The sequence below is a fragment of the Mustela nigripes genome, chromosome 6 (assembly GCF_022355385.1).
Source record: "Mustela nigripes isolate SB6536 chromosome 6, MUSNIG.SB6536, whole genome shotgun sequence".
NCBI classification, from domain to species: Eukaryota; Metazoa; Chordata; class Mammalia; order Carnivora; family Mustelidae; genus Mustela; species Mustela nigripes.
In genome coordinates, this window is record NC_081562.1 from 87759813 (window position 1) to 87777521 (window position 17709).

General features: G+C 42.6%; 1 protein-coding gene across 9 annotated transcripts in view; it reads right to left on the reverse strand.

Annotated features, from left to right (window-relative positions):
* Positions 1-11672: 11672 nt before the first annotated feature.
* Positions 11673-17709, reverse strand: part of CSAD (cysteine sulfinic acid decarboxylase) — a 28425-nt gene continuing 22388 nt past the window's right edge. For 7 of the 9 annotated variants that reach the window (XM_059403210.1, XM_059403213.1, XM_059403212.1 and 4 more), the window contains 7 exons: positions 14877-14993; positions 14735-14799; positions 14391-14472; positions 13764-13963; positions 13519-13570; positions 13257-13346; positions 11673-12370 (listed from right to left, as the gene is read on the reverse strand). In XM_059403210.1, coding sequence (XP_059259193.1) covers positions 12197-12370; positions 13257-13346; positions 13519-13570; positions 13764-13963; positions 14391-14472; positions 14735-14799; positions 14877-14993 — 780 coding nt within the window. In that variant the 3' untranslated portion in view covers positions 11673-12196. The remainder of the gene's footprint in view (positions 12371-13256; positions 13347-13518; positions 13571-13763; positions 13964-14390; positions 14473-14734; positions 14800-14876; positions 14994-17709) is intronic. The other 2 variants (XM_059403207.1, XM_059403208.1) reach the window with 2 other exon arrangements.

Genomic DNA, 17709 nt, shown 5'->3' on the forward strand with positions numbered 1-17709 from the left:
CTCAAGTGGATAAATAAAGTCTTTTTTAAAAAACAAATTTTGTTGTAGCTATTCCAGATCACTTGCATTTCCATATGAATTTTAGAATCAACTGTCAATTTCTACAAAAACCATGCTGAGGTTTCTATTGAGATTACACTGAATCTAAAAATAAGTTTGGGGAGAATTGTCACCTCAGCAATACGAGGCATTTCAGCAATAAACACTGTATATCTCTCCATTTAAGACTTACTTAATTTCTCTTACCAGTGTTTTTTTAGTTTTCAGTGTATGGGATTTGTACATCTTTCATCAGAGTTGTCCTTACACTGTCCTTACATATTTCTCTCTTCTTTTTTGATGATATTGTAAATGATATTGTCTCTTCCACTTCCAAAAGTTTGTTGCTGGTGTAGAGAAATACAATTAATTTTTGTTTATTGGTCTTGTATCATGCAACCTTGCTGAACTAGTTCCAGTAGCATTTTTATAGGCTCATTGGAACTTTCTACATGGATTATCGTGTCACCTGCAAATCAAAACAATTTTACTTCTTCCTTTCTAATTTTTATGTCTTTTTTTTCCTTGCCTTATTGCCTAGCTAGAAATTCAAGTACAGGGACGCCTGGGTGGCTCAGTTGGTTAAGCAGCTGCCTTCGGCTCAGGTCATGATCCCAGCGTCCTGGGATCGAGTCCCACATCGGGCTCCTTGCACCGCAGGGAGCCTGCTTCTCCCTCTGACTCTGCCTTCCACTCTGTCTGTCTGTGCTTGCTCTCACTCTCTCTCTCTCTTACAAATATATAAATAAAATCTTTAAAAAAAAAAAAAAAAAACAAAAAAAACAGAAATTCAAGTACAGTGTTAAATAGGAGTAAGTGTGGACCTCTCTGTCTTGTTCCTGATCTTAGAAGGAAAGATGTATACATATACAGTATATCAGCTTTATTCAAATATATATACTTTGGGATTATTTAAATATAATTCATATACCATTTAATATACCCACTTTATTAAAGGGTACAAGTTGATAGTCTTAATATGTTCACAGATTTGTGTAACCATTACAGTTAATTTTAGTACATTTTCATCACTGCCCCCAGAATCTTGTACCCATTAGAAATCACTTTCCATTCCCCTCTAGCCCTCCAGCTTGGGGCAGCCACAAATCTACTTTCTCTTATGGAGATTTCAAATAAATGGAAACATACCAAATATGGTCTTCTGAGATTGGCTTTTTTTTTTTTTTTTAGCACACTGTTTTCTAAGTCAACCCATTTTATACTATATACCAGTACATCATTCCTTTGTGTGGTCAAGTAACATTCCATTTCATGGATATCCCACATTTTATTTACTCATTCATTGGTTGATGAATATTATGGTTAATTTTATGTTCCAACTTGACTAGGCTAAGGGGTGCCCTGATAGCTGGTAAGACATTATTTCTGGGTATGTCTGTGAGATTGTTCTAGAATAGATTAGCATTGGATTTGGTAGGCTGAGCAGAGAGATCCCATCTCACCAATGTGGGCAGGCATCATTCAGTCTTTTAATGGCCCAAATGGAATGAGAAGGCAAGGGAAGGGCAAATTCTCTTCTTCAGCTGGAATATCTATCTTTTCCTGTCTTCAGACATCAGAGCTCCTGGTTCTTGGGCCTTCAGCCTCTTACTGGGAGATATATGAGTGGCTTCCTGGTTCTCAGGCATTTGGACTCAGAACAAGTTACACCATTGGCTTTCCTGGCCCCCATCCCTACCCCAGCTTACAGATGGCACACTGTAGAACTTCTCAACCTTCATAACCAGGTGAGCAAATTAGTATAATAAATCGCCTCTTATATCTACATATATATCCTCTTGTTTCTGTTTCTCTGGAGAACCCTGACCAATACAATGAACATTTGGATCGTTTCTGCTTTGGCACTATTATGAATAATGCTGCCATGAACATTTGTATACATGTTTTTGTGTGGATGCCTGTTTTCATTTCTCTTAGATATATATCGGGGAGTGGAATCCCTGGGTCATATGATGACTCTATATTTAACCTTTGAGGAATGGCCAGACTGTTTTCCACAGTGGCTACACGAGTTTACAATTCCACCAGCAGTATATAAGGGTTCCAATTTTTTTCTTTTTTTTTTTTTAAGATTTTATTTATTTATTTGACAGACAGAGATCACAAGTAGGCAGAGAGGCAGGCAGAGAGAGAGGGGGAAGCAGGCTCCCTGCTGAGCAGAGAGCCCGACTCGGGGCTGGATCCCAGGACCCTGGAATCATGACCTGAGCCGAAGGCAGAGGCTTTAACCCACTGAGCCACCCAGACATCCCCTTTGTCCATTTTTTAATTGGGTAATTTGTCTTTTATTGTTGAGTTGTAAGAAGGCTTCAACCATTCCAGATATAAGTCCCTTATCAGATATGTAATTTGCAAATATCTTCTTCCATTCTCCACATTGTCTTTTCACATTCTTGATGGTGTTCTTTGAAGCACAAGTTTTAAATTTTGATGAGGTCCAATTTATCCATTTCTTTGGTGGCTTGTGTTTTTGGTGTCATATATAAGATTTTGCCTAACCCAAGCTCACTAAGATTTACTTCTCTATTTTCTTCCCAAAGCTTTATAGTGTTAGCTCTTATATTTAGTTCTAGAATTCAAACAATTTTTTTTAGATTTTTATTTTATTTATTTGACAGAGAGAGAGAGAGAGACAGCGAGAGAGGGAACACAAGGTGGGGGAGTGGAAGAGAGAGAAGCAGGCTCTCCACAGAGCAGAGAGCCCAATGCGGGGCTTGATGCCAGGACCCTGGGATCATGACCTGAGCCAAAGGCAGACGCTCAACGACTGAGCCACCCAGGAGCCCCTAGTTCTAGAATTCATTATGAGATAATTGTTGTGCATCATGTGAAAAGGGATTCAACTTCATTCCTTTGCATATGGTACCCAGTTGTCCTTGCACCATTTGTTGAAAAGACTATTCTTTCCCCCAATGAGCTGTCTTGACATCCCTGTTGAAATCAACTGACTATAAGTATGAGGGCTTATTTCTGGATTCTCAGTCTCTTACTTTGGTCTGTAGGTCTGTACTGTAGCCTACACTGTGCTGAATACCACAGTTTTGTAGTAACCAAAGCTTCCATTTCCCTCAGGATGTGTTACTCTTTCAGCATCAGGGTGTGACTGTATGCACTGAATATTGCCAATCTGGAAAACTCACTTGGATAAAGATTAGAGCAGAAATCAAGTAAGAAGAACAATTAAGAACCTCAGTAATCCCAAAGCTGATTCTTTGAGAAGATCAATAGCAAGAAACCTCTAACTAAGCTGAACAGGAGGGGTGCCTCATTGGTTAAGCCTCTGCCTTCAGCTCAGGTCATGATCTCAGGGTCCTGGGATCGAGCCTCACATTGGGCTCTCTGCTCAGGGAGCCTGCTTCCCTTCCTCTCTCTCTGCCTGCCTCTCTTCCAACTTGGTGGTCCCTGTCTGTCAAATAAATAAATAAAATCTTTTTAAAAATAATAATAATAAACTGAACAGGGAAAAAAAGAGAGAGGCCACAAGTTACCAGAATAAGGAAGGAGAGGCAGGTAACAATACTATGGATTCTACAGATTTTAAAGGATAGTAAGGAAACATGTTTAGATCAGTAAATCCTGCAACTTAGATGAAAATACACCATTTTCTGAAAGAAAAAAATTACCAAAGCTCACTCAAGAAGAAACAGCCCTCAACAGCCTGATCTGTTAAAGAAATTGAATGTGTGGTTTAGAATCTTCCCCCAAAGAAATCCCAGTGTCTATACCTGGTATTTAGAACCCTCTAGTCTACCTTCCTTCGCAGAAGGGCAGCAAAACACCTCCAGCTGACATTAAAAACACTTAAACCTCTCATCCAACTTTAAAATGTATGTGGTTATAAGGGGAAAAAAGCTAAAAATAACATGCTACAAACTAAGGAAATGTGCAAGCTAATTATGTTGGCACCGGAGAATTTGCTAAAAATGAACTTCAGGAATTTTTCAAAACTAGGTCATCAGACTACTGGATTCTTCTAACATGTGGAAACTGGATCTCAAGAACTGACAAAATATCAGTCTAGAAAAGAAAGCACAGAATTGTTGCTTTTGGGGGGATAAAATTAAAGAGATGGTGGCTTGTACAAACCAATGGTAATCCTCTTTAGAATAAACTACATGTTCTCCTTAAGAGATATTTTTGTGACTTTGTAAGAACCATAGCTTTACCCAGCCTCAGCTGCCTTATTTGTAAAATACAGGTTAAAAAAATCTGCCTAAGGCCAAGGTTGTATCAAGTGAGTACTTGTGCAGGCATTTCAACTCCAAGACCTATTATTCTAGCAAACTTATAATACTAACACTAACCACGGGTTTAGAGAATGTTGCCTTCTTTTTAAAAAAAATCTATTTTTATTATTATTTTTAATGTTGCCTTCTTTATACAAAGTCTTACCTTCAAGGTACTTCATTTAACATTTAGAAACTTCTCTTTAAAAAAGAGAAAACAGTGGGGCACCTGGGTGGCTCATTAAGCCTCTGCCTTCGGCTCGGGTCATGATCTCAGGGTCCTGGGATGGAGACCCAAGTCTGGCTCTGTGCTTGGTGGGGAGCCTGTTTCTGCTTCTCTCTCTCTCTCTGCCTGCCTCTCTGTCTACTTGTGATCTCTGTCAAATAAATAAATAAAATCTTAAAAAAGAGAGAGAGAGAGAGTGTGTGCCTGGGTGGCTCAGTGGATTAAAGCCTCTGCCTTCCGTTCAGGTCATGATCCCATGGTCCTGTGATCTAGCCCCGCATGCAGCTCTCTGCTCAGTGGGGAGGCTGCTTCCTTCTCTCTCTCTCTCTGCCTACTTGTGATCTGTCAAATAAATAAATTAAATTAAATTAAAATTAAAAGAGAGAGAGAGAGAAAACAATGAATCTTGGCACACTGAAAAAATAAAATAAAATTTTAAAAAGAGAGAGAGAAGAATCAAGCATCCCACCTCATTTGCACCTCACGCCCCACCTATAATCCTGGGTTTTCAATCCATTTTCTCTGCTTCCTCTGTGATATCTCCCAGTGGAACATCACTTCCTCCCTTTAAAGCTCTGGCCCTTTGTTTCCCTTAGCACAATTAAGATGGGATTTTAAACTCACATCCAAAAGGATGTGAGTTTAAAATTCACAAGTCCATCAATCTATCATTAGCTATGAACAGGGTGCCTAGATCATGGTTTCTTTAAGATTATTTATTTATTTATTTATTTGAGACAGAAGGAGAATGAGTGAGAGCATGGGGGTGGGGAGGAGCAGAGGGAGAAGGATAAGCAGACTCTGTACTGAGTACATAGCACTCAATCCCACGACTCTGAGATTGTGACCTAAGCCAAAATCAAGAGTCAGATACTTCACAAACTGAAGCTACCAAGATGGTAGTTTGCAAATACCATTCTCCACAAAAAGAAATCAGGGTTCCTTGCAGACATGGTGATTCCAAGTGGAGCAGAGAAAGCACAAGAAATCCTGGAACATTTTTGTCGTGCCAGGAGCAGAGGCAGTGCTAAAAGAAAAAAAAGTGTCATGGTGAAAGGACCCGGGTGCCAGATTAAAGGGGCTTCTTATGGTCAAAAATGGTACAATTTGAGCATTAAAATAAGTAAGGATAGAAATGGATTATAGGGGCACCTGGATGCCTCAGTGGGTTAAGCCTCTGCCTTCAGTTCAGGTCATGATCTCAATCCTGGGGTCAAACCCCACATCGGCTCTCTGCTCAGCAGGGAGCCTGCTTCCCCCTCTCTCTCTGCCTGCCTCTCTGCCTACTTGTGATCTCCCTCTCTGTGTCCAATAAATAAATAAAATATTTTTTAAAAAGAAAAAAAAGAAATGGATTATAACTTACTGGATAAAACAAAGCCCTGTATTGATAGTAAATAGATGAATGAATAAATGAGTGAATGAATGAGAAGAAAGGAGGGTTCTTCTTTGTAGCTGAATGCCAGATGATAAAAGTGGAGGGCTTGCTAGAGTTAGAAAATCATTTTGCAACCATTATGATGAAAGTTGGCTTGGGCAAGGATCATGAGTGAATCCTAAGTCTCAGCAGGGAGTACAACAAGCACAGCAGGATATTTGCATGTTCTCAGAATGTCTCCTCATAGATTGTGTATTAGTTGTAAAGGGGAAAACAATAAATATACTATGAGGAAACTAGACAACCCCTTGATCCATTTTGACCTTGATCAAATTACATCATCAATAAGAAGCAGATGGACATTGCGAACCTTGGGGTTAACTTCCCTGAAAAGAACACCTGTGATTTATATCATATTCCAGCTCAGAATGTAGAACTTGAATCTGGTCAAGAGGAAACATCAGGAAAAACAAATAGATGAACATTCTATAGAATGACTGTCTCATATTCTTTATAGAATTACTGTCTCATATTCTTTAAAAATGTCTATGTCACTAATGACAAAGAACACTGAGGAACTATTTCAGTTTAGTTTTGTTTACTTGAGTTTAAGGAAATAGAACATGACAACAAAATGTGATACATGATCCTGGCCTGGGATCTCGTATGAGAGGGGAAATGCCATAATGGGCATTACTGGGACAACAGACAATTTTGGAATACGGACTTTAAAGTATAGTGCCAATGTTAAACTTCTTGAATTTGGTAACTGTACCATGGTTATTTAAGATAACATTCTTCTCATGTCGGCTAATTGAATTTAAATTTAAGAATAGTCTTCTTAAGAAATATGCACCAGAGTATGAAAGATAAAGGGGCATACTGCATGAAACCAACTCTTAAATGGTTCAGAAAAAACATGTTATAGTACATATACAAAAGAATGATAAAGAAAATGTATCAAAATGTGAACAATCAACAAATTTGGGTAAAGAGTATATGGAAGTTCTCTGTCACTATTATATGAAATTTTTCTCTAAGTTTTAAATTATTTCAAAAGGAAAATATTTTGGGGGCACCTGGGTGGCTCAGTGGGTTAAAGCCTCTGTCTTTGGCTCAGGTCATGATTTCAGGGTCCTGGGATCGAGCCCTGCATCAGGCTCTCTGCTCAGTGGGGAGCCTTCTTCCTCCTCTCTCTCTGCCTGCCTCTCTGTCTACTTGTGATCTCTGTCAAATAAATAAATGAAATCTTTAAAAAAAGGAAAATATTTAGAGGGCTCCTGGGTGGCCCACTGGGTTAAAGCCTCTGCCTTCAGCTCAGGTCATGATCCCAGGGTCCGGGGATCAAGCCTTGCATTGGGCTCTCTGCTCAGAGGGAAGCCTGCCTCCTCTTCTCTCTCTCTCTCTGCCTACTTGTGATCTCTGTCTGCTAAATAAATAAATAAAATATTAAAAAAAGAAAGAAAGAAAAGTTCCAAGTGTTTTCAAATTCTGACCTTCCTGTAGCTTGGTCCCTTTCATCTACTTTCCTAAAAAGGCTCTTAACCATCAACCTCAAGACCGGCCATATCACAGGTGCCCACCTAGCTCTTAGCACCTCAGCCCATGGCTTACCTGTGAGGGTGCCACTTTCCTTCCCCAGTCCTGTGCAATCTAGCCACTTGAATACATCAACCTCTCTAAACCAAAACCCAAACCCAAAACAAAACAAAACCTATTCCAACACTGCAACCCACCCAGGTAGGTACTCCCAACAGCTTTGTTTCCTGTTCGGTGAAAACATGATTTCCCCAGGTCAAGGGCAAGATGTGGATCTGAACCTATGCACGGCTTCATCCTTCCTGCAAGCAGCAGATCCACAGCATATAGATAATACAACGGGCCTAACACCCACCCACCTATGAATTATGTACATATGACATTAGAAGCAGGCTGCATCTGTGGTTAAGAGCTAGAGGAAGATGGCCTGAATTTGGCTTTGACTCCACCACTCAGTTACGTGACTGACAGCAAGTCAGCTAGTACCTGGAGCTCATTAACCATTCACTCAACATTATCCATCCAGCAAGTACCAGACTGCATTTTAGGAAGCAGTGATACAAAATCTCTGCTCCCAGAAATTACATTCTAGTTGGGTGAGACAGAAAATAATTTAAATAAATATACTGACTGATAGATAGACAAATAGAGACTGAAATATAGACGACGCCAGATACACGTGCCATGGAGAAAAACAGGGCAGACAATAAAAAAGCAAGTGCAAGAACCAAAGGTGAAAATGTAATTTTAAGTAGAATATTCAATTGAAGTTTCACTAAGGAGGTGACATCTGTACAGAAATCTAAAATCTATAAAGGAACAAACCATGTAGATAGATGAATTTTGAGGCAAAAGGGAACAGTAGGTGCCAAGGCTTTGAATAAGGACATGCCTTGGATGAGAGATGACTGCTTAAATCTTTAACTCTTTGAAGGCAGGGAAAGGAATTCCACATAACAGGAGCTCTGTAAATGCTGGTGGAAGAGAGTAAGCAGGAGGAGACTGCCGTATTATATCCAGAGATTTAAAGGTTGAATTTTGAGAATAGAAGAGTAGAAGTACCTGGCTGGCTTAGTCAGTAGAGCATGTGACTCCTGATCTCAGGGTTGTGATTTCAAGCCCCACACTAGGTGTAGAGCATACTTTAAAAAAAATAAAAATTAAAAAAATGGAAGAGTAGAAGCTTTAGCTCATAAAGCTGGAGAAGATCTGGTGATTAACTGATTCTAGGTCTTGTCTTTCTGACCTCTTAAAAATATTTCTCAAATGGAGATGATTTAAGGATTTTGAAGATTTTTAAAAAAGATTTTATTTATGGGCGCCTGGGTGGCTCAGTGGGTTAAGCTGCTGCCTTTGGCTCAGGTCATGATCTCAAGGTCCTGGGATCGAGTCCCGCATCAGGCTTTCTGCTCAGCAGGGAGTCTGCTTCCTCCTCTCTCTCTGCCTGCCTCTCTGCCTACTTGTGATCTCTCTCTGTCAAATAATTAAATAAAATCTTTAATTAAAAAAAAGATTTTATTTATTTATTTGTTAGAGAGAGTGTACAAGCAGGTAGAGCGGCAGGCAGAGGGAAAGGGAGAAGCAGGATCCCTGAATAGGGAGCCTGATGCAGGACCGACCCCAGGACCTTGGGATCATGATCTGAGCCGAAGGCAGATGCTCACCCAACTGAGCCCCCCAGGTGTCCTGAAGATTTTGGTTTTAGTTTTGCTTTCTAGCTTTGTTTTGGGTTGAAAATGAGGATTTTTAAAATTTATCTTTTTCACTAAGTTTAAGGCATTTTGCAGATATACAGAACTTTTTTTTTTTAAAGATTTTATTTATTTATCAGAGAGAGAGGGGGAGAGAGCGAGCACAGGCAGACAGAATGGCAGGCAGAGGTAGAGGGAGAAGCAGGCTCCCTGCTGAGCAAGGAGCCCGATGTGGGACTCGATCCCAGGACGCTGGAATCATGACCTGAGCCGAAGGCAGCTGCTTAACCAACTGAGCCACCCAGGCGTCCCTATACAGAACTCTTTAAGAACAGGGCTTAGAGGGGTGCCTCGGTGGCTCAGTCAGTTGAGCTTCTGCCTTTGACTGAGGTCATGATCCCAGGGGCCTGGGATGAAGCCCCACATTGGGCTCCCCGCTCAGCGGGAAGCCTGCTTCTCTCTCTTCCATTTCTTATGCTCTCTCTCTCTGTGTCAAATAAATAAATGAAATCTTAAAAACAAAACAAAACAAAACAAAACAAAAAACCAAAACACCAAGAATAGGGCTTAGAGTTCAAATTACTAATACTCTCAAACAATTTTATTACTTGGAAGAAGTTAAATACCATTTTCAGAATAATAAGTTTATAGGGGAATTGTTAGCAGTTTATAAATAGAAAGACCCCCCCCACACACACCAAATGGTCAAGAGAATTGGGTCTGTGATTTGGATGTTCCTTTGCTATGGTTTGTACAGTCTGTATTTGCCTCTTCAAATAACTTTGGATGATTTTTACATGACCACATTATTGTTTCCATAAAAGGTATTTTTAGGAATTGGAAATAACAGAAAGTTCTGGCAGACTTGCCACTTGTCCTTAATAACTTGCATAGTACTGTTTCCTCCTTTACGAGACCCACCAACCTGTGCTGCGTTGGCACCAAAGCCATGAAGAATGGGCCGCGTGGTCATCAAGAAGTACTACACGTGCCTGGGCAACCTCTTCCATACCAACAAACCCGTGTGCGAGGAGATGCCATTATTCCCATCAAGAAGCTCTGCAAGAGAGAACAGCCTGTCACATGTCAGAAGGAGCAGACTTGGAGAGGCCCAGTGAGAGGGGTTTCCACCAAGCTGCAGGAGGAGGAGAGAGAAAGGAGACAGAATTACATTCCTGAGGTCTCAGTGCTGGGGCAGGAGACCATGGCAGTGGATCCTGACACTGAGGAAATGTTGACGGTCTTGGTCTTGGGCAGTCTGTAGTCTGCAGGTCACTCTGTCTAGAGTTGGGATGAATTTCAAAACACCTCATAGAGCCATTTGAATCTTTCTGCTGTAATATCTTCAATTACCCTTGGACAACAACAAAAAAAGCAAATAACTTGGGTAGCTAATTGCCTCTTTACCAAAAAAATGACTGAAAAGCAACACCAGCCCAGGATTTATTTTATTTATTTATTTTTAAAGATTTTATTTATTTATTTGACAGAGATCACAAGTAGGCAGAGAGGCAGGCAGAGAGAAAGAGAGAGAGGGAAGCAGGCTTCCTGTGGAGCAGAGAGCCCGATGCGGGGCTCGATCCCAGGACCCTGAGATCATGACCCGAGCCGAAGGCAGCAGCCCAAACCACTGAGCCACCCAGTCGTCCCCAGCCCAGGATTTAAAGTGTAAAATGGATGTTTGGTTGCTGGGCCTTTGTTTTTTTTAAGGTTTTATTTATTGATATGAAAGAGAGAGAGAGAGAGAATGAACAGGGTGAGAGGCAGAGGGAGAAGCAGACTCCCCACTGAGCTCCATCCCAGGACTCTGATCATGACCTGAGCCGAAGGTAGCCACTTAACCAACTGAGCCACCCAGGTGCCCTTCTTTTTCTTCTTCTTCTTTTTTTTTTTTTTTTAACTTGGTTTCTGTTGTTTAAATTATGGAAGGAAATTTTGTGTTTTATTTTTAAATTTATGTATGTATATATATATAAGTAAGTAGGTAACTTTACACCCAACATGGGGCTCAAACTCATGGCCCTAAGATCAAGAGTCATCTGTTCTACTAACTGAGCCAGCCAGGCGGCCCTACAGAAGGCAAATTCCTCCTTTGCTTTGTGTGTGAGGATTTTTCAGGAGTGATAAGCAGACAGGCTCTGGTCCCAACATATAATCAATACCCATTTTGTTTTCAATGTCACTAAAGTACAGTTAATTTAGATCTACTCCACTTTGGTCTTTCCTCTCCTACTAAAAATTTCTTAAAAAAAAACACAAAACTTCTAGGGGTGCCTGGGTGGCTCAGTTAGTTAAGTGGCTGCCTTCAGCTCAGGTCCTGATCTCAAGGTCCTGGGATCAAGCCCCACATTGGGCTCCCTGTTCTGTGGGGAGGCTGCTTCTCCCTCTCCCTCCACTGCTCCCTCTGTTTGTGCTCTCTCTGTCAAACAAATAAATAAAATCTAAAAAAAAAAAATCTTATCTTTAGCCTCTCTCACACCACCCTTTAAAAAAACATTTCATTCGCTATTATTTGGTAGAAAGGTAACAAACTTCAAAACATTCCGAAATAATATCGTTGAAGGTTTTGCTTTATTATGTCCCTATTATAAAAGTAATGCATATTCATTATATAATAAAGGGAGGAGCACAAAAGGTATAAAAATTAATGTTAAATTGCCTATAATCCCATCCCAGGTTTTCTTCTTCTTATTATTATTATTTGAAAATGATTAATATTTGGCATATTTCATTTTATCGATCTTCTCCTATGTATGTCTGAACACCACTCAGATATTACTATATACAAAGTCTCGTATCCAGCTTTTTCAATATAACATTATATTAAAATTATCTTTCCTCCTATCAGTAAAAATCTTGTTTATAAACATAATTTTAATGGCAGAGAACCATCCCATGATCCAGATATACTATAATTTATTTAAATGTTCTCCTAATAGCAAATATTTCGTAAGAGAGTTAGTGGGTCAAGGCATATCAAGGTTGTTAAGGTCCCTCTGTTACTGAGAACACAGGAAGGGAACGCAGAGACAGTGAGGGCAAGGTAGGGTGTCAGGGCCAGCAGCGAGGAGGAGGCTCAGAGGTCCTGGCCTAGCCTTTCCAGCTCGTTGAGAAGGAAGTCCATATCAGCCCGGGTCAGAGCAGGGTTGGCCACGACCATGCGGAAAAAGTTGCCTCGGGTCCCATGGGGCTGGTAGCCGATCATCATGGAGCCCTCCTTCACCATGCGCTCCTTGAGTACCGGGGCCACCTGTGGAAGGGGTGGAGAGAACTTCCAGCTGCAGCCTGATGCCTACTCCCCTAGGTGCACCTCCCTCCTACTCGGCTACCTTTTGGAGGGAGCACTCATCACTCAGCTCCTGACCGTGGCCCTGGGTCACCTTTTCAGCTGCATCCCACCTGCTTGGCCTTCTCTAGCTTCTGCATTATTTCCTATCTTACCTATCTCTAGGTTGTCACATGGACCATTTTCTGCCAAATCCTGACTGTTCCCTGACACCCAACACTGCTTTAGTCTAACATCTAGCCTTTGTCATCCTTAACACCTTCTTCTCCCCTCTCTGAATTCCTGGAATATCTGTGATCTGCACCCTGTAATCTAACACGTAATTTACAAGACTGCCTCGAACATACTGGTTACAGATAGGTAACTCTCGTTTTTCTAAATAACTCCTTAAGGGCAAGAACATTCTTGTCCTTTCAGATCATCGGCAGCACTTAGCACCAATCTATCCTTAGGGATATGACATATCTCCTTTCCTGTAGGAGACAGGTCTGGACCAGCCTTACAGAGTTATTCTGCCCCCAGCACCAGGGAATAAGGCCTCACATGGCTGTCCTGGGCTGGAGCTCCCAGCAGAACTCCCATGGATTACATACATGCACTGGTGACTTCTCCTATGACATCCCTCTCTGTCCTGTTTTCATTTTCCAGAAACATACCTTATTTCCTATCCCCATCCCCACAGAAATGAGGACAAGCTGGGGTTGTCTTCCTTTTCACACCCCCCACCCTTGGGAGGAAGACTAGCAGAGGGACCTGCCATGCCATGCATGGCCAGCAGGGGGCAGAAACACACCAGAAGCATGGCAGTTCCCTAAACTGGCCTGACCAGAGCCCAGAAGACAGAGCCTACCTTAGCCAGCCTTTCACTGTAATCCGGGCTTTCCTGCTTCCCCCGCAGGCTGGGGGGCACGAACCAGAAACACACATTGACAAATTCTGGCTGAGAGGAATGAGGGAGGAGAAGAGGTGAGCTGTGGAAGGGGGGGGATGTTCCCCCTTCACTTCCCCTCTTCCCCCTCTCCCCGCCCCCCTGCCTCCCCACCTGCTGCCAGGGCTTTGCTGTGTAGGATAGACTGGGATGCAGGGGGGCGGGGAGGGTTGGGGAAGCATACCTCCATGATCAACTCAAATCCTTCTCTCTTCTTCAATTCCTCCACCAGGTACCTGCGAACACAGAGAGAGGGGGAAAAAATCACAAATGGAGGGAAAGCAGAGCTACAGAAACAGAAGAGTCCTGCAGAATGAGCCCAGAGACCCTGAGAACAAGGAAAATGGGAAGAGCAGGGCAGTGGGTGGGGGCAGGACGGACCAGGACAGAACCCCAGGGCAGAGGAACTGGGACCGCCCCCACTCCTACCAGGCGAGGGCAAAGGCCTGGTCAACACGCCGCTCCAGCCCTTGCCCGCCCTGTGCCTTCCACATGAGCCACAGCTTCAGACAGTCCACGCGGCGGCCACACTGCACCACCTTGTCTCCGGTGTCCAGAGCCACGTCGTAGAACTTGTCCTGCTGGAAGAGGTAGCTGGCCTGGGACCCGTGGCAGCGCCTAAGCAGGTTCTGTTGGTTTGCGGGGGTGCGGGGAGCAAAGAGGGGGAGACTGTCAGACCCCATCCTCACCACCAAGGCTGCCTCCAGAGCTGCATAGTGAAGTGGGGGGGGGCGGTTCTTAGCTCAGCCCACCCATTCTTTTCCTGCCATCAGGCCCCTTTCTGCAGGTTTTTCTCCCAATGCCAAGAGTTCTCCCCAGATTTGGCATAGGATCTCTTCAATTACAACTGCCAGCTAGAAACTTTTCCCTTTGCCTTGAAGACAGGCCACAGTGGGGGAGGGGGCACCCCAGGGGATGAGGGTGGTCACAGAAACTCAGCTTCAGATGAGGAGAACAGAATAAGGTCAGGACCCTTGCAAAGGATGGGGGGTAGAGAGAAAAAGATGGAGGTCCAAGGTGAGAGGCGGAGTGAGGAGAGCAGCAGGGCCAACCCACCGAGGTATCCCGGAGAAGAAGAGCTGAGCACTGCAGGCCGGCTGTGAGAAGCTTGTGAGGATTCCAGGCCACAGAGTCAGCCCTGTGTGTTTTGGGGGGGTTGTGTGCAGAGCATCACGGCATCAGCTCGCTGGTCCTCAGCCAGAGCCCCCCCCCCACCTTTACCACAGCTTCAGTAAAGGGGCTTGAGACTGCCCAGCAGTCAGGAAGAATTCCTGGGCCCCAGTCCACCATCTCTCCAGCGCCCCTCCCACCAACCTCCTTCCCTCCCTCCCATTGGAAGCTCCCTAGTCCAGGACTATTCTCTGAGTCAAGGATTGGAAGGGTGGGATTCAGGTATGTACCTCTGGATCCCATCCAGGAGATGTCTATGTGTCTGTGACAACAGGACGCTCCCACCCCAGGCGGCCTGTGGAGCAAAAGAAATAATGTGGGTCTTGGCCTTAACTCAGCCCACTCCCCCACTCAGGCCCAAGGCTCACTTACATCCACATGGAGCCATAGCCCGTGACGCTGGCACACATCAGCAATTGCCTCCAGGGGGTCAAAGGCCCCCAGCACAGTAGTTCCAGAGGTGGCACTAACCAGGAATGGGACAATGCCCTGCGGCAAAAATGCAGGAGGAGAGAGAAGCTGTGAAGGGATCTAAAAAGCTACCCAGAGCCCAGCACTGAGCCATCTCTAAACTCTTACTGCATGCCTGACCTCGGCCCTTTCACCCTGACAACATGCCACTGTTGCTTCCTTAATTTGCAGGTGAGGACACTAAGGTTCGGCGGTAATAAGAAATTGACCCCCAAGCTGAAGCTTCAGAGATCGAATTCAATCCTAGGTCTGGCTGCAGGTCTATTTCAAAGCTCACACACTTTCAAACACTTTTAATGTCTTGAAGATCAAAATGCTATTTTAAAAAGTCTAATAGTACAAAAGCTCATGAAGAACTAGAATTTTTATTTTATTTTATTAAGATTTTATTTATTTATTTGACAGACAGAGATCACAAGTAGGCAGAGAGGCAGGCAGAAAGAGAGAAAGGGAAGCAAGCTTCCTGCTGAGCAGAGAGCCAGATGTGGGGCTCGATCCCAGAACCCTGGGATCATGACCTGAGCTGAAGGCAGAGGCTTTAACCCACTGAGCCACCCAGGCGCCCCTTGAATTTTTATTTTAAAAAATGACCACAAGGAAAAGCCCAGGCCCATATGGCTTCACTGATGAATTCTACAATACATTTAGGAAAGAACGGATACCACTTCTTCACAAAAATTCTAAAATACAGAAGAGGAACGCTGTTGAATTGATCCTATGAGGCAAATATTACCCTGATGCCAAAGCCAGATGAAACATCACAAGAATACCTCAGACAATATCTCTGTGAATATAGATATAAAAATCTACAGAACACTAGCTGCCCAAAGCCAGCAACATATAAAAAAATTACACGTTAAGACAAAACGATTTGTCCCAGGAGCAAAAGCTCCATTTAGCTTCCAAAAATCAATTAATATAATACATTCTTATCAACAGAATAAAGAGAGGAAAAACACATAGCAAGAGACACAGAAAAAATCTGACATAATTCAACAATCCTGTTTGATAAAAATACTCAACAAGCTAAGAGTTGAAGGGAACGTTCTCAAACTCATAAAAGGCAACTACAAAAAACCCACAGCTAACATCGTACTCAATGCTGAAAGACTGAAAGCCTTCTGCCTAAGATCAGGAACATGACAAGGATGCCCACTCTCCCCCTGTCCATTCAACATTATACTGAAGTTCTAGCAGGGCAATTAGGTAAGGGGGGGAAAAAAAGAGGCATCCAGATTGGAGAGGAAAGCAGCAGAAGCCCCACACTGGGTGTAGAGATTACTTAAAAATCATAACCAAACAAACAAACAAAGGCAGAGGACCTGAATGTAGATGGCTGACACATGAAAAGGTGTTCAACATGACTTATCCTCAGGGATGTGCAAATTAAAACCACAGTGAGGTATGACCTCACACCTGTCAGAACATCTAGAATCAAAAAAACAAGAAACAAGTGTTGGTGACAATGTGGAGGAAAGGGAGCCCCTGTGCACTGTTAGTAGGAATGTAAATTGATAGACACTGTTCCTCAAAAACTTAAAAACAGAATTACCATTTGATCCATAATTCCACTACAGAGTATTTACCCAAAGAAAATGAAAACACTAATTTGAAAAGATAGATGCACCTCTATGTTTACTGCCGCATTATTTCCAATAGCTAATAGGAAAGCAACCCAAGTGTTCATCAATAAATGAATAAAGAAGCTGTAGTATACATGTGTGTGTGTGCATGTGTGTGCATGAGTATTACTCAGCCATAAAAGAGAATGAGACCTTGCCATTTTGAACAAGGATGGACCCAGAGAATAAAATGCTAAATGAAATAAATCAGACAAAGACAAATTCCATATCATTTCACTTATATGTGGAATTGAAAAAAAACAAAGCAAATGAAGAGAGAAACAAAGAAAGAAGCAGACTCAAATACAGAAAACAAACTGGTGGTTCCCAGAGGGGAGGCTGGGGGAGTATGGGTGAAATAGAGTGGATTAGGAACAATCTTCCAGTTATAAAATAAATAAGTCATGGAGATGAAAGCACAGCATAGGGGTACCTGGGTGCCTCAGTTGGTTAAGCGGCTGCATTTGGCTCGGGTGGTGACAGGGTCCTGGGATCAAGCCCCAGGACAAGCTCCAGGCTCAGCAGGGAGCCTGCCTCTCCCTCTCCTACTCCTACTCCTTCCTCTCATACTCCTACCCCCTCTCCTATGCTCTGCCTACTTGTTTTCTCTCTCTGTCAAATAAATAAATAAAATCTTAAAAAAAAAAAAAAAGCACAGTGTGAAGTGTGTAAACCTGGTGATTCACAGACCTGTACCCCTGGGGATAAAAATACATTATATGTTTATAAAAATTTTTTTTTAATTTTTAAAAAAAGAAAAGCACAGCATAGGGAGTCTAGTCATTAATACTATGGTAATGCATGGTGACAGAAGGTGACTACACTTAGTACCTTCTCCAAGTACCATAAAGATAGAACTGTTGAATCAATGTGTCATGTGCCTGAAACTAACTTAACACTTTATGTTAATCATACTTCCATTGAAACAAACAAACAGACGAGGAGAAAAGAAGTAACAAGTGTCAGTGAGAATGTGGAGAAACTGGAACTCTCATCCAGTGCTGGTGGGACTGGAAACTGGTACAGCCACTTGGAAAAACAGTTTGGCAGCTCCTCAAAAGTTAAATACAGTTAGTGGATGAGTCAGCAATTCTGTCCCCAAGTGTATATAC